Genomic DNA, 16,162 nt, shown 5'->3' with positions numbered 1-16,162 from the left:
GCCTCGAGGACATTAACGCAAATGTTGGATCCAGGAGGGCATCTTCCTGGTCCTCACTTCTCAGGCTGGTTTGGGGACATCTTCAGCTGGGATCTGGTGGTTGAAGCTCTGCACACGCTTGGGGAACTGGACGCCAGGAACACATGGCAAGAACCCTCCTTAGGGGCTTAGAAGGCTCTGCCTATTGTGACATGAGCTCCCATTCCGTGACAGCAGTGGACATTCTCCGCCTCCCTGTCTGCATAGCGACTGAGAAGACCAGGGACAGGGGGGCCAGCTCCTTAGAGAGAATGGCCAAAGGGAGGCGTTTCAAACCACCTTTGGTCAAGGATGGATGCTGGGTAAGGAAGATGGCCTCCTGGGAGCCTCCTCGTGAACACAGATCTGAGTTGGGTTCCCTTGTGCTGCCTGCACGGTAGTGCGACCTGTGACGAGGTCCTTCCCTTGGCCTTGGGTTTTCTTCACTTGCCAAATGGGAAGCACAGCCACCTTCTGAGGACTGAGTGAATGCATGGGAATTCGAGGGAGGCGGTCCAAGCCTTGGGAGGCTGAGGCAGGGGGATCAAGAGCTCTAGGACATCCTTGGTTACTTATCAAGACACAACCTCAGAAAATAAAGCTACAAAAAGAAAGAGGAAGGACAGAAAGAAGGGAGGCATGGGGTACAGAAGGGGAAGGAAATGTGGAAATGAATAAAGAAGAAGAGAGGGAAGGAGGAAAAGCAAGAAGGCGAAAGGAAGAAAGGGGGAAAGGAAAAGACAGAAGGAGGAAAGAATGAAAGGGCTTGCCACAATGGGTGGGCCCTTGAGCAGGCTCACTGGGCAGCAGCTGCTACCTGATCTGCCTTTCCCATTTCTGCACACCTGTCTTCTATATCCCTCCCTACATTGTGAGCCGTCTCCTCTTCCACGAACATAAGCTCCATGGGATGGGGCCTTCGTTAGTTTTCCTCAAATGTCATTTTTCCTAAATGATGCTCCATCAGTACCTCGACGAGCAGCCAGTGCGGAAGAATGAAATATTCTTTAAAAAAAAAAAAAGATTTCTTTATGTATTATTATGTATACAGTGCTGCCTTTATGTACACCTGCAGGTCAGAAGAGGGTATCAGATCACATTATAGATGGTTGTGGGCCACCATGTGGTTGCTGGGATTTGAACTCGGGACCTCAGGAAGAGCAGTCAGTGCGCTTAACCTCTGAGCCATCTCTCCAGCCCGAATGAAGTATTCTTAAGCTCCCAACAAGTCCCATCCAATTCCTGTCACCTGACTATGAAGTGAATAGAGCCTAGGAGTGTGTCATCTGCATGTTTTGATCATTCCCCAGACTCCTGGGCCCAAGCTATCCTCCCAGTAAGACCCCCCCCCCCCACCTGTTGCTATCACAGACAAGAATGTTGTTCCGGTGTCTTCTAAAAACATTTGCATCTTGGCCCAAGGACTTCTCATATGCTCTTCAATATGCATGTTCCATGTACTGTGTGTTTTCCGTGTCCAATTTCTACAACTTGTTCACAAGAGGGGAAACTCTCGAAACTCAAAGTTTTTAGGCAATAACATGAGGTGGAGATGGAGATTTGAGGCTTTTTTTTTTTTTGCATGTGTATGTGAGTTGTGTATGAGCATGTTCATGTGTGTGTGTGTGTGTGTGTGTGTGTGTGTGTGTGTGTGTGTTCTGTGCAGATGTGTTTGTGGGATGGGGCAAGAATGATGTCAAGGATCTGCCTCCATAACTCTTCACCTTACACATTGCAGTAGACTCTCTTGAGCCTGGAGTTGGCTGACAGGGTTAGTCTACACGGTCATCATGCTCTGGGGAGTTCATGTGTGCCTCCTGAGCGCTGGGATGACAGGTGGGCTGCCTCCCCAGCCTGGCTTTTATGTGGGTGTTGGGAATCTGGCCCTCAAGCTTGCATGGCAAGAGCCAAGATCTTGACTTAATCAATCATATAGCTAGCTCCCAAACTGAGATTTGTTGTTTGTTTAAAAGAGAAAGAGAAAAGGAAGAGGAAATGTTGGCAAATTTGGGTCTTTAGAATTTACAACATTGATTGTACTCTCTTTGCCATCATCTTAGACTAAGGCAAACAAGGTTTGTCTAGTCTTGACTTTCTAAAATGTAAAATGAAACACACCAAAAATAGAGGGTTGCTGTGAGACTAACGAGATAATTCATTCAGAAGGGCAAAGGTAAGCAGAATAGCCAATCAACACTTCTTAACTGTAGTATATGTGTATTCATACACACACACACACACACACACACACACACAGAGTACCCTTAATTTTATTCCATTAAGATCAAAAGTAATATGTAGCATATACACAATAAAACAGAAAAGTCTAATTAAAATAAAGTTTATGACTCGTATAAATATATGTTAGAATAAAAGGCTGAGACTGGCAAAAGTTTTGAATCTAGGTTCCCCGGGAGCCAAAGCCAAATGGGAAATAGTGTCAGCTACATTTTAATTTTATTCTATTTTTAGGTTAGTTTAGTTTACGAGAAAGAAAGGGTTTCACTATGTAGTCTGGCTGGCCTGAACTCCCTGTATAGACCAGGCTGTTTCGAACTCACAGAGATCTGCCTGTCTCCAACATATTGTTGTACTGGCTCATGGTGAGAAAAATATGTTTCTCGGATTAAATAGCTCCCTGTTTCCGTCATCTAACTATCAGTTAGGATGGATGTTTGGCTGATTAAAAAAGCTGACTCCCAGGCTGGAGATGTAGCCTATTGGGATAGTATCTGCCCAGTGTGGGCCAGGCCCTGACCTTGGGCTTCGATCACCAGCATGGGGGGAGGGGGTGAGGGGGGGAGGGGACGGGGGGGGGCGGGGCGGGCTGATAGTGTCTTAACCAGACACAGATCTGTGATTTTACTGAAACAGCAACAAAGTGCAGAAGCAGGCAGGTTAGGGGTGGGACTCTGTTCCAGGGAGCTTTCCGAGCCCTGGGTTCTTTCCAGCCTTCTGTTTGGCTGTCTTCGTCTTCACGGCAGGGCTCGTCCTCTCCACATTGTTGTGAGTCTGCACTCCAGGCAGGGAAACAAGATCAAAGGACAACAAGACAGAAGGCTGCCCCTCTTATCAGGAAAGCCATGGTTTCCCCACAAGCCTTGCAGGTTCACGGGTTCACGGGTTCATGGGTTCATGGGTAGCCAATAGAGCTACAAGGAAGTAGGGGAAGTTTGTTGTTTGTGGTGTTGTTGCTTAATCAACTACAACGGAAATTCATTTCAAGTGAACTCAGTCGCCTTATGAGAGAGAAAGTGAGAATCCACACTTCATGGGTAGGTGTTTGTTGACATCCTCCAGCCACAAGCCCAGCAGAGCAGCCTGCTAGTCAGGAGTCAGGAGCCAGGAGGAGAGGCACTTGCCCATCTGCAGCCTTAGCTTAACTTGAGCCGCTGGCAAAAGTCCTCTCTGCTGTCAGCACCTACGAACATAAAAAGAATAGTGCTGATCATGAAGTTTCTGGAAGGAACTTTAGACGAATTGGGAAAATTAAAGAAACTGTTGGCCGTGAGTCAGCTGCAGCCCATCTGCGAGGGCAGTAATTGTCCCATTAGAGGTGACAGTCATTTTGCAGTTGACCTTGCTGGTTGTAATCTGGCTGTTGCTGGGCAGGAAAGGCTTTCTTCCCCACCCCTCCCCCTACTTACTTTCATTTTCCTATTTAATATTTCAGTCATCGAGTGATGGAAGGCAGCGAAAATTTCACCACCACCTTGTTAAAAAGCGGTATTTCACGGTTACACTATCTAACAGAAGGGTTTATTTTATAGCTATCATGCGATAGCCATTAAATAGATATTTTAAAGGAGTGAAATTAAAATGCTAGGGCCATAGTTTTGAACAGTGATTTAGTCCACAGACTTGCAAAATACAAATGAACTCAAGTCAGTTGTCAGCTGATGCGAGCAGCCGCCCACCAGCCTGGGCTCAGGGCTTTTCCAGGAGGGTTGCAACTTAGCTGGATGAAGGGGGAACAGAGAGAGGCCCCACTTGGAGCCCACTTGCAGCATTTGCATTTATCTTGAAAGGTGATTTGATTGTTCAGGGATAAGCAGGCAAGGGCACTTAGCATGCAAGCTGACAACTTGAGTTCAGTCCTTGGAAGCCTGTCAAGGTGGAAGAAGACAGCCAACTTCTCAGAGCTGTTGTTCTCTGACCTCCACTGAGTGTATGCACTTTACATGTACACGTCATGCACACTCGTGCACACAGTAATAATAAGTAAGCAATTAAAATTGTTTTAGGGCTCAGTTAGCAAAGTGTTTGCCTTGCGAGGGTGAGGGCCCAAGTCTGTTGCCCTGGTCCCATGTAAACAAATGGTTTTGGATGCACCTATCTGTAGCCAAACATTGGGGAGGTGGAGACAGGCAGACCCCTGAGGCTTAGCAAGCCAGTCAGCCTACCCTTATGTGGCAGGCCCTAGGTCCCAGTGAGAGATGACAGTTCCTGAGGAAAAACACTTGCAGTTGATTTCTAGCCTCAACGTGAGCATGAGCACACACAAACAATAATTGTTTTTTAAATGCTTTTAAAATTTGATACTGAACTAATTAAAAAAAATATATATATAAGTTGGTTGAGAACTTTCTAGTGTTATTAAATGAAGAAAGCAAGGCGCAGAGCATGGGCAGTATGGCCTGTTTCCTGAAAAGCATGGTTAGCCCCCTTCACGTATAACACATGAAGACCAAGTCAATGTTATCTGGGGTGGTAGTGCAGGTGGTAGAGGAGGGAGGGGGAAAGCAACAAGTTTGTGATGAATAAAAGCATTCAGTATTCAGAAGTGACATCTGTCACGCCACATGGCCACGTGTGATTTCTAAAATTACAAAGACATTTTAATTCTTATATTGTCTGTATGAAATGGGGCGTGATAACCTCCAAGAGCTAAGGGGGAGGGGACAGGGGTGAAGATTTAGGGAGGATGTTATTCCCTCTACTTGAGGTACTGAGGATCGAACCCACGCTAGGCAAAGCTCTCTACCACTGAGGTACAACCCCAGCTTCCTTTTTTACTTTTTATTTTGACTCAGTCTCTCACCGAGTTGCCCAGGCAGGCCTTAAACTTGCAATCCTCCTGTCTAGACCTCCTGTATAGTGGGTAAGAGGCTTGAATCACCAGACCTGGTGGTTTCCCTCTGATTTCTCTATTTGAGTTGTTGCTGTTTTTAACCAGGCATATATATTACAAGTCTCTTCAGGAACAAATTCACTGGGGCCCCATGGGCAGTTCCTTACATTTCCACAGGAGGGTCTGCACACATAAAGGCCAGTGGGTTTGCATGGTAGTTTCATTGTCATTGGTTTCATCCTTCTCCTCATCCCACAGGCAGCCCCTGAGACATACTTGGTGGTGGTGGTGGGTGCGTTTTCTTCTTCTTCTACCCTCCTCTTCTTTTCATTTTTGTTTTTGAGGTCAGGTGTGTGTGTGTGTGTGTGTGTGTGTGTGTAGCATTGGCTGTCCTAGACTTACTTTGTAGACCAGGCTGGCCTTGAACTCCCAGAGATCCACCTGCTTCAGCTTCTCCAAGTTCTGGGCTTACTGGCATGTACCACCACACTTAGTGGTACTTCTTTTTTACACCGTGTGCTCATAAGTTATCCGTTGTTATGTGTGTGCAGGATATGCTTCCGCATCAGTGGTCCTGGGTTGTACATTTGTGAGTTTCAAACTCCAATGCAGGAAAGGAGGAGGCTCACAGGAGCCCAGGAGGTTGAAGGGAATTTAGCAAGTTGTAGATTAATATACTTCACATATGAGATAAGGAGCCACTGGCAGGCACCCACCCAAGCGCACACTGGTATGCACCAACCATGGACAGGCAGGTGACCTATAAGCCTACAAACACAAATACACAGGCAGCTTGGAAAAGGCCAAGACTCAGGTCTTTGAGCTCAAGGCCCATTTATACAGAACCCACACAAAATGGCGCTCTTCCACGCAGTGTGATACAGCAGATGACATAATTGCTTGCTTCTGGGGTTCCCAGGACCTCCAATCCCACTCATTTTGTGCTCACAGCCCTCTGATGTCTGGTGTCAGCGTATTTTTAGCTGATTGCCCTCAGATAGCGCCATACTATCTGAACACGAAGCGGAACCTTACACAGCATTCTGTTTCCTCTGTCCACTCTGCCAAGTCCTATGTGTCATCTAGCTTTCTTTGTGGCTGCAGAGAACACCTACAATGCCCACGGTATTTATGACACAATTTCCCAGCCCACCTACTTAGCATGCTCTTGCACAGATGTCAATCAAACATAGAGTTGCATCTTAACTCAGGGGAATGGAGAATTACAGAGCCCTCTGAGGTCATTATACTTTAAAAGGGAAGAGATGGGTGGGGAGATGGCTCAGTCAGTAAGGCACATGCCTTGAAAGTGTAAGGACGTAAGTTTGATTCCCAGACCCCTTATTACAAAGCTGGGGACGGTGGCACACGGTTGCAATCCCATAGATGGGAGATGGGAGCAGAGGCAGGAAGGTCTCCGGAAGCTTGTTAGCTGGCTAGTCCAGCATGTTTGGCAATCCCTAGGGATGAGAGTAAACCAAGTCCTTAGAACATAGGCTGGATTCTAGGCTTCAAGTGCCGGGCTCCCTGGCCAGAGGAAGACCAGACCACACAGTTCTGTCATCTCCAAGTGCCTCCCCTCCCACTCTTTGCCAGAATGTGGAAACATTTCCAGGTTCTCTAGAACCTTGACTAGGAAGAGGCCTCTGTGGCTCGAAAACTTTGTTTGGAAGGGATACTTCAAAGTTACACGGGGTGTTTACCATTCCCAAAGCATGCCAGAGGTGCCCCCAATGTGTTTTAATCACTTTGCAGGGGAAGCCCATACTTGGCGCACAGATTTCAGCTGTGTCTGGTTCTAATCAAGCCGCGTGTTGTGTTTCCAGTTCCCTCACATTGGGCTGCTGCAGAAGGTGCCAGAATCCATCACATGCACTGCCCTGAAGGAAATCCACTGTCCGCACTTGGCTCAGCAGGTGCAGAAGAAGCTGCCATCAGTATACAAAATCCGTGAGAAGGTGAGATAAGCATGGGCCCCCAGATACAGGATCCCAGGGCACTCCGAGGAGGCCGCATTTTGGTCAGACAGCTAGCCCATTTGCCCATCTGCCAGACCCAGGTTCCCTGTGACAGACCCGAGTGCTCTGCAGCTACATCTGCCCCTTGGCCCAGTCAATGAGCTAGAATTCTCCACAGGAACCTTTAGTCATTACTAGCCATGGTCTGCCTCCCTGGCAGTTCATGAGTAGTGGGCCCCCTGCCTCAGTGGTGTGAAGGAGGAAACAGAATGAGTTTAACATTAACATCAACTGCACTCCCTGTGGGCCTTGCCTCAGATCCAGACTTCTGAGAATCCAGCCTCAGGGCTTGTAGGTTCAGACCAGGTTTCCAGGATTTGGTTTTGGCCATCCTTAGTAATCAGATAAGTGGTTGGCTCCCGTGCTGTCAAAAGCCCTTGCCAGCATTTGGTTCTGTGCATCTCTCTTCACCCTTGCCTCTAAAGACATTGAAAGAGACTCCCCCCCCCCCCCCATTCCTGCACCCACATCCCTTTTCATCCTGGGCTGTTTGCTCCATGCTGGTGGTAGACTTCATTAGCCTTACTGAGAGGTTCCGTTGTCCTATCCCTCTTCCTTCCCAATCACTGAGCCACCCCCTGTCCCCCCCCCCAGTTCTAAGGGCGCCCCGCAGTTCTGACGTGCTTCTCATCTCTCTCCTCATTCTTCTCCAGCAAGCTGAAAACAAAAACTTCCCCTTCTCTGCGCACGACAATCGCCACAGTTTTGAGGACTGTGGATACTTTTTTGACTCTGTGAGTACTTCTTTGCAAACTAGTAGGGCTTCAGGTACAGCTCGGTGGTAGAGCCCTTGCCTAGCGCTCGGGAGGCCCCGGCTCCCATCACTAGCACAGCAAGCAAGCAACCGGGAGACTGGGGAGCAGCGACGACGGGTTTCTTGGTTTCTAAGGTGCACAGATTATGGAGAGGCATGTGTTCCTCAAGACCGGAGCAATGTCAGAACAACCCTAGGGTCTCTACAAGACTCAGGGAAGGTCACAAACAAAAGCCACCTCTTGAAGTTTTCAGAGGTGGGTGGAGTTTTTCAAGCCTGCCCCAGCCTTCTTGCATAGGCCGTGGTTACAAAGTGTGCTCCTGCAAACTGTTTCTTGTGAGATTATGGGAGTTGTCTCTAGGGGCGTCAAGTTCCCTGCCACTAGAGAGCACATGTGAGCAGCTTAGCATTGGATGGAGAAATACCACACAACCTGCAAGAGGGATTTTCAAATTTCTGGTAGCAACAGGAAAAGCTAAAAACCAGGTGATACTAATAAAACAGGTCTACTTAAAAAGTTTCAAGTTTATGGGGCTATGAAAGTGACATTCAGTCAAAGTTTAAAGTTAGAATTTTGCCCTTTTCTTGGGCGATTGCCAGATATAAAGTATTTTGTATCTTCCTTTCTTGCGAGGCTCTGTCATTGGTGTTGGGTCGCAGCTCCCAGCTAGCCACACAAGACACCATTAGACAAATTTAGTGCTCTACGGGTAATGTGTTGCCAAGCCAGGACAGATGGACCAGATACATCTTTTTTCCTACTTCAAAAAATTAAACACATTTATTTTTTACTGTTTGAGAGTTTCATACATGTATGTAATGTGTTTTGATCAAACCTACCCGATTCTCTCCCCTCCAATCCCTGAGACCACTTTTTCCCCTCTCAACTTCATGTGCTCAGTTTTAAATCCACAAAGGCCGCTCCAGATGTACTTTCAACTTAGAATATTTTTAGCTTCCACTAGGTTTGTTGGATCATATGTCCAAAGGCATTTGAATATTTTATTTAACCCAATACTTCCTCCAGATTATCAGTTCAACACGTAATAGAGCAATTGACATAAAATCATTTATGTTTTACCAATTCTTAAGCTTTAAAACAATTTATTTTTTTCCCATTTACTTTGTGTGTGTGTGTGTGTGTGTGTGTGTGTGTGTGTGTGTGTGTGCGTGCATGCGTGCATGCATGCATGGGTGGAGGTCAGATGACGACTTACAGGAGTTGGTTCTCTGCCACCACCATGCAGGCTCAGGAAATGGAACTTTAGTCCTCAGGCTCAAAGACAAGAGCCCTTACTTACTGAAGAATCTCAGGGGTCCCACAAAAATGACTGATCGGTTACTTTATACTTCTGTTTTCAAACTAAGTCTTTGGAAAACCTGATTTACATGTTACTAGTCTCAACTCACTTTTAAGTGCTCGATATCTGGGGCGCCCAGTGCCTCCTATACTGGACACCACAGCTTAGCTTAGCTTAGGCCAGAAAACGTGTCAGGTGATCTTCCAGGATTTTTATCTGATGTGGACAGGACAAAGGCTCTGTACCAGCATCCTTCATTTGTTAACCCTTTACTACCCACCGGTATTCACATTATCTTGTTTTAAGCCCCATAGCACTCCTCTGGGCTAATTACTCTTATTCTTGATTTAAAAATGAGCAAACTGAGAACCGCTGAGATGAAGCATCATGCCCAGAGAAACCTTTCCCGACACACAACCATGTTCCAAGTAAACCTGAGGAGCTTAACCTAAAAACTTGCTTTCCCTTGGCAGACCATGGAATACAGACTCCAACTATTCTCCCTGTCCTCTCCAAGTGGAGTGCTCAATGTTTTCTTTATAACAAAATGTTTATTTCTATTTTCACTCTGCGGTATGAGTGTTTTGCCTGCATATGTCTGTCTGTATACCACATCGCCACGTCACCACATGCATGCTTGGCACCCACGGAGGTCAGAAGACAGAGTCAAATACCCCGAAACTGGAGTTATAGATGATTGTGAGCCACCCTGTGGGTGCTCACATAGAGGACCAAACCTAGGTCCCCTGTGAGAGCAACAAGTGCTCTTAAATGCTAAGCCAGCTCTCTATCCCCACTTAATATGCTTTCTAAATCACCACAGTACCATGTATCTATCAAAAAAAGTCAAACAAGGAATGGGAGATGACCCAGTTGGTGCCTGAAGCCCTAAATTTGATCTGTGGGACCAGAAGGTGAAAAAGAGAACGAACTCCCACAAGTTGTCCTCTGATCTACACAACACACACACACACACACACACACACACACACACACTCACACACACGCACGCACGCATGCACGCACGCACAGGGCCTCATATACACAAGTAAATAAATATTTTTTAAAAACTCAACACAAATTTACAAATAAACTTTGCACCCTTTACTTCCCATTTCACCACTTTACCCAGATGATTAGCTGGTGATCCAGGTCTAGTATGCAGACCCACCGCAGTGTGCATCTTGTTAATGAAACAAGCAGGCTTTCCCACGTGCATCCTAGCAGGCGTCGAAAGCCTCCAGGAAGGTTCCAGAGGTTTCCCACCTTTCTCTGCATTCTAGAATAGCTCGCATATTATTAACATTTGGGTTTTCAGTTTAGGATGGTTTGGTAGAGCTTGCCTACGGTACCCAGGACAGTGCTGGTTGCTCAGTGGGCTTGCTTGCCTACTGCACAGGGGGGCCCTGACTAAGTAATTTTTGTCTGTGAAACTAATTACATTTGATACTTTTTTTTAGAACAAGCCTTTTGAATTTTTACCTTGACTATCAATCTACTCAAACTTCCTGCTCTTATTGCTTGGAGTTTAATGATTTGTTTACCTAAAATTATCTCATCCATTTCAAATTTAATGGCATATCTATCAAAGTACCCTCGCTTTTCTATTCTTTAAGTTTTCCACTGTTGGCTGTTGAATTAAGATATGTGTCATTTTTATTAATAAGATAATTAAAACTATGAATGCTCTTGAGGTGTTTTGGCTATATCAGGAAGATATTATTTAGACCCAACGAATAATTCTAATATTGTTCCATTATCTGAGCAGAGATAAAAGCCTCTGAAGGAGCTACTTTATTCCTGGGGAAATCTCCAGGCAGTCGGTTTTTTATATTCAGAGGGTGGTACCTTGTTAATACACTTCTTAAACATTCACACTTGAAGGGAACTATTAGGAAAACATCAGAAGTAAGAATGAGCAAATAAATGAACAAGCAACATTTTAGGCAAACACATCATTAACATCTGTATTAATCAGACCTAATTATGGTCTGATTAGTATTTGCCTCCAAATAGTCTTTATTTAATTTTTAATTTCCCTTTTAACTGAGAGCTATTTGGGAGACTCCTAGACTTTCTGATGTGGCTACAATTTGTTAGGTTGTGTATTTGTGGTTAATATCTGATTTTGGTGTTACATGAATTTTACAGAAGACATTCTGTGATTTTTGACGTTTTGAGTGATAGAGATTATTTTTGCATGTGATTAATTTTAAAGTGTCTCATTAGTGATAAAAAGATTACATAGCCCTCATTTAATTGCAAAATTATTGACTGAGGACTGCTAATTATACTGCAAAAGTATTTCTTCCTTTTTGTCTTGGTCTGTCAATTTGTGCTTCTGAGAGTTACTCTGAAATTTCAACGCTTTTTGGGTTTTGCCTTAAATTGTTTGGCATCATGTCTTGTTGCAGAAACATTCATGACTGCTTTATTTTTATCTTGATGGATTTCACATTTACCTCTGTGACTATACCTCAGTCTCGGTGTTGCTTTTTGTTGTGTGCCCTTCCTTGCACATGTTGCACTACAAAGTGTAGCTTCTTCAACTTCGAGAATTAAAACAATGTAGATTTTTTTACTAATTCCTTTAGCATTTGGTAAACACTCACAATGTATTTTAATCATAGTCCCCAAATTCCTCCCAGCTCCACCTCCCAGATCCCCACCCTTCCTTAGCTTCATATATATATATATTTTTAAACAACCCACAAAGGTCTATTTATCCATGCCTGTGGGAGCATCCACTGGAGGTTTTCACTGACCATGGGGCCCTCCCCATAAAGAAAACAAATGCTCCCTCTCCCAGAAGTCCTGCACTCTTTGTAACTCCCCAGCTGCGGGGGGAGGGGGAGGGGGAGGGGGAGGGGGTGGACGCTACTCCCTGCTAGACTGCTGACTAGCTTGGTCTTGTCCAGGTCTTAAGAGGACAACCATAGCAGCTGTGAGTTCCTACCCGAAACAGTCCTGTCAGGTTCTGAGTACAGTGTTCCACTCTGGTCCTCCCTGACTTCTGGCTCTCTCAATCTTTCTGCTCTCTCTTCCACAACTGTCCCCTAGTCTTGGTGGAAGGGGGTGTGATATAGATGTCTCGTGAACTTTAGTCATTTTGCTTTGAGTTTGTCTTCCAGAGTGCAGCCCAATTAAAAAAAGCAAAACAGTACCCGAGAGTCACTGTTTCTCTGTGTAAGTCTTGAAGCTGTTCACATTATTAGGGCGGTTTGGGTTCTACACCTGCCACTCCCTTTCTTCCTCTTATCTATCTTGTTCTCTTTTTGTCCTCTCCTCCCACATAGCTCTATGGGTTGAATTCATTGGCTTATTCTGATACCTGCTGACTTTTTTCTAATAGTTAACTTCAAATGTGTGCTAACAAGACACTCCTCTCTGGATACAAACATGAACACCTGCCGACTTCCTCCAGGACAAAGTGGCCCCTTGCTAAGTGCCTTTTCTCTGTTTCTTTCCTTCCTGGAGCTGATAGGGTGGTGGCCCTGGCTGGCTTCTCCCAGTTACTGGATGAACCCTGAAGGGGCTTCCAACTGCAGCTCAGACACTGGTCCTGATGTCTCCAGTCTTGCAACTTCCTTCCAGTCTTCCCTCTCTTCCCGTCTCCTTCCTTTCCTTCCTCTCCCCCCACCCCTTTTCCTTCCCATGTCTAAGCTCTTCCTGCCCCATGCCCCTTTTTCCTTCCTCTTAAGTTTCCAGTACATTTCATGGCCACATGTTCAGTATTTTGACTTATGGTTCTGGCCATTTTCCTTGCAGCTCTTTCCTATATTGTTTTTATCCTTTCTATTTTTATTTTGCTGGAGTATCCTCAAATAGCTTCCTGGAAAAATGTAATGTGGCCAGCATCTTTGTCCCTCCAGAGTCTCTCCTTCCCCTTTCTTCCCTGGCCTAGCCTCATAGGCTGGTCTGTACAGACTGTTTATCAGGAGCCATTGGGTTCCTCCTAGATGTTTTCCCACACTCTATCAGCAGTATGTAAGTGCAGCCATTCCTGGGTATCTGTGGGATACCCTGTTGATGCCAAAATCAGCTGATGCTTGTCTCTTAACAGACAATGGCATAACATCCACACATTACCTGTGCATATCCTCTACATTACTTACCATAGAGTGTAAATGCTGTGCAAATACTATTAATATTGTTTACGGAATAATAATAAAGTCTATACAGCCGGGCATGGTGGCACACACCTTTAATCCCAGCACTTGGGGAGGCAGAGGCAGGAGAGGCTCTGTGAGTTCCAGGTCAGCTTGGTCTACAAAGTGAGTCTAGAGCAGGCAAGGCTACACAGAGAAACCCTGTCGTGAAATATAGAAAAACCAAAAAGAGAAAAAAGAAAGTCTATACAGGTTCACTTTATTATTTTCTAATTTAAATAATTTATTCAGATTACATCTGGACTGTTGTCACATGTTCACTTTAGATTTAAATATTTGGGGCATTCTCTCTCTCTCTCTCTCTCTCTCTCTCTCTCTCTCTCTCTCTCTATCTATCTCTTTCTCTCTCCCTCCCTCTCCTTCTCCCTCTCCTCCCTCTCCACCCACCCCCACCCCTCCATCCTCCAGTTAGTTGGATTTGCAATTGGGTAAAGTAGAGAGGCCAATACCAGCTGTGGTATTTTGTAGACTCTCTTTCTCTCTGATTCAAGCATCCTATCCGGCCCTGTGCCACCTCGTTGAAGGGCCCTCGTGAGCAGGCAACCTCACTTTATTGATACAGAGCCTGTGTAGCCTAGTGTCTGTCTCTTTTCAGTCCTTTGTGCCAACACCCATTTTCTTTCTTAGTTTTCACCCCATTGTGATGAATCAAATGTTAAATTTTGAATACATGATTCTTGGGTCCACATGTAAGGTGGCAACTATTAGCAAGCAAGCTCATTCAAGCAAGCCTGTTGGCAGAGACCAAGAATCCTGCTTCCTTTGGGAGAAGCTGGAGGGTTGGAAAAAAGTTCCTCCTGCTAGTTCTTCAGCGGAAGCCAGGAGTGGTGCTTCCGTAGGAGTTGAAGGTGCTCAACAGGTTATATCCGGCTTTACCTTCGTCTCTAAAAGTCTCAACAAGTTGGCTTTTATAATGGTTGTCTTATTAGGCATTTAAATATATACACATTGTTAGCTGGTTTCACTGAAATCCTCAGAACTGTGAGAGCGCGCGCGCGCGTGTGTGTGTGTGTGTGTGTGTGTGTGTGTGTGTGTCCTCTCTCCTAATCCTGTTTCTCTTCCCCAGGGCTTGGGACGCAAGAAGGCCCTTCCAGATAAAGGGCAACACACTTCTAGAAATTTCAATCTCTGGGCCTGTGACTTCATCCCGTCCCATTTTGATGGCCTGTCAAATAACCAAACATCATATGTACATAAGGACGCTGTGGTGATCTCAACTTTCCGACGCTTCCCGAAATGTTACAGTGACAAATGGAGTGCCTTCAACCAAATCCATGCAGAGGTTTTGAAAAATCGGTCCAATGAAGAGTTTGCCACTGACACAAAAGTTGTCTCTCCACATGAGCCCTAATCCTTCCAGAAGATTCTTGATGAGATTTGTGATGTTATCTCATCAGGCACTCATAAAGTAAATGTCTCTGATTCAATACCACCCCAAAATTGTTGAAAGACTTTTGGGATTTTCATCAGGTTGAAAATATTAAAATCTTAAGAAGATAATATGACAAGGCACTGCCAGGTTGCTGTAGACTTTTAATATTCAACAAATTGGTTCTTATAATGGTTTTATTTGTACATTTAAATATATTCATGTCATTAGCTGGTGTCATGAAGCTATATGAATATGTAAATAAACTGCTAAGATTGTCAAGTTTACCTCAGGGAAGTTAAAAGATTTGTACTTCATATATGATTAAATTTTCATTTTGAAATTCCAAGCAATGCAATCTCTCCTTGATTCTCTTTCGTCTCCTACCTTATGGTGTCTGGGAGAAGGATCACTCCCTGTTGTAGGGTAATTTTATTTAAACTCCATGTGTGCATGTGTATGTGTGTGTATGAGTTTTGTGTGTTGTGTGGTGTTGTTGTTGTTGTTTTAAGAAGATTTTTCAACAACAGGTCTCCATATGCCATTTTTTTGACAGTGAATTTTTAAATAACTTATTCATGTTACATCTCAATGGTTATCCCATCCCTTGTATCCTCCCATTCCTCCCTCCCTCCCATTTCCCCCTTACTCCCCTCCCCTATGACTGTGACTGAGGGGGACCTCCTCCCCCTGTATATGCTCATAGGGTATCAAGTCTCTTCTTGGTAGCCTGCTATCCTTTCTCTGAGTGCCACCAGGCCTCCCCCTCCAGGGGACGTGGTCAAATATGGGTCACCAGAGTTCATGTGAAAGTCAGTCCCCACTCTCCAGTCAACTGTGAAGAATGTCCTGTCCATTGGCTAGATCTGGGTAGGGGTTCGAAGTTTATTGCACGTATTGTCCTTGGCTGGTGGCATAGTTTGAGCAGGACCTCTGGGCCCAGATTCGCCTGTCATAATGTTCTTCTTGTAGGTTTCTAGGACCCTCTGGATCCTTCTATTTCCCCATTCTCCCTTGAATGTCCCATGAAAGTCTTCACTTACCAGGAAAGTGGGACAGAGGGGAACACTTCCTATTAGGACTCTAGGTGAGAGAAGCAAAGGAGAATGGGGAAATAGAAGGATCCATATGCCATTTTCAAAGGTTTTAGTGTTAGTCATTTCTCCCCATACTTCTGCCTGTATCCTGTCTTTCCAACCTTGGCCCTACCTATTGCTTTATGCTCCACTAGTCCTCATCCCCCATCCCACCTGTACTCTATCCCATCTCCCTTGAAATTCCCCCAAGTCTCCATAGCATCCACATCTGAGAGACAACATGTTTGTCTCTTTGGATCTGGGCTTTAGTGTTAATTTTAAATATATTTTAAAAATTTGTACTTTTAAATAAGCTATGGCTAGGAAGAAGTTAATGATTTCCATAAGCAAATCTTGCATTTGTCCCCCACCTCTAGACTTCTAAT

The 16,162-nt window shown here is 45.0% G+C and overlaps 1 protein-coding gene across 1 annotated transcript; it reads left to right on the top strand.

Moving 5' to 3' along the window:
* The first annotated feature begins 290 nt into the window (after window positions 1-290).
* Window positions 291-14,793, top strand: Tex36 (testis expressed 36). The gene is made up of 4 exons (XM_051147011.1): window positions 291-341; window positions 6,916-7,047; window positions 7,761-7,841; window positions 14,398-14,793. The coding sequence occupies exons 1-4, from the start codon at window positions 291-293 to the stop codon at window positions 14,680-14,682; spliced, it is 549 nt and encodes a 182-aa protein (XP_051002968.1). The 3' UTR covers window positions 14,683-14,793.
* The last annotated feature ends 1,369 nt before the right edge of the window (window positions 14,794-16,162 follow it).

This window comes from Acomys russatus, chromosome 5 (genome assembly GCF_903995435.1).
Source record: "Acomys russatus chromosome 5, mAcoRus1.1, whole genome shotgun sequence".
NCBI lineage: Eukaryota > Metazoa > Chordata > Mammalia > Rodentia > Muridae > Acomys > Acomys russatus.
The sequence above is the reverse complement of the archived record's forward strand: the minus strand, read 5'-3'. Positions and strand labels throughout refer to the sequence as shown.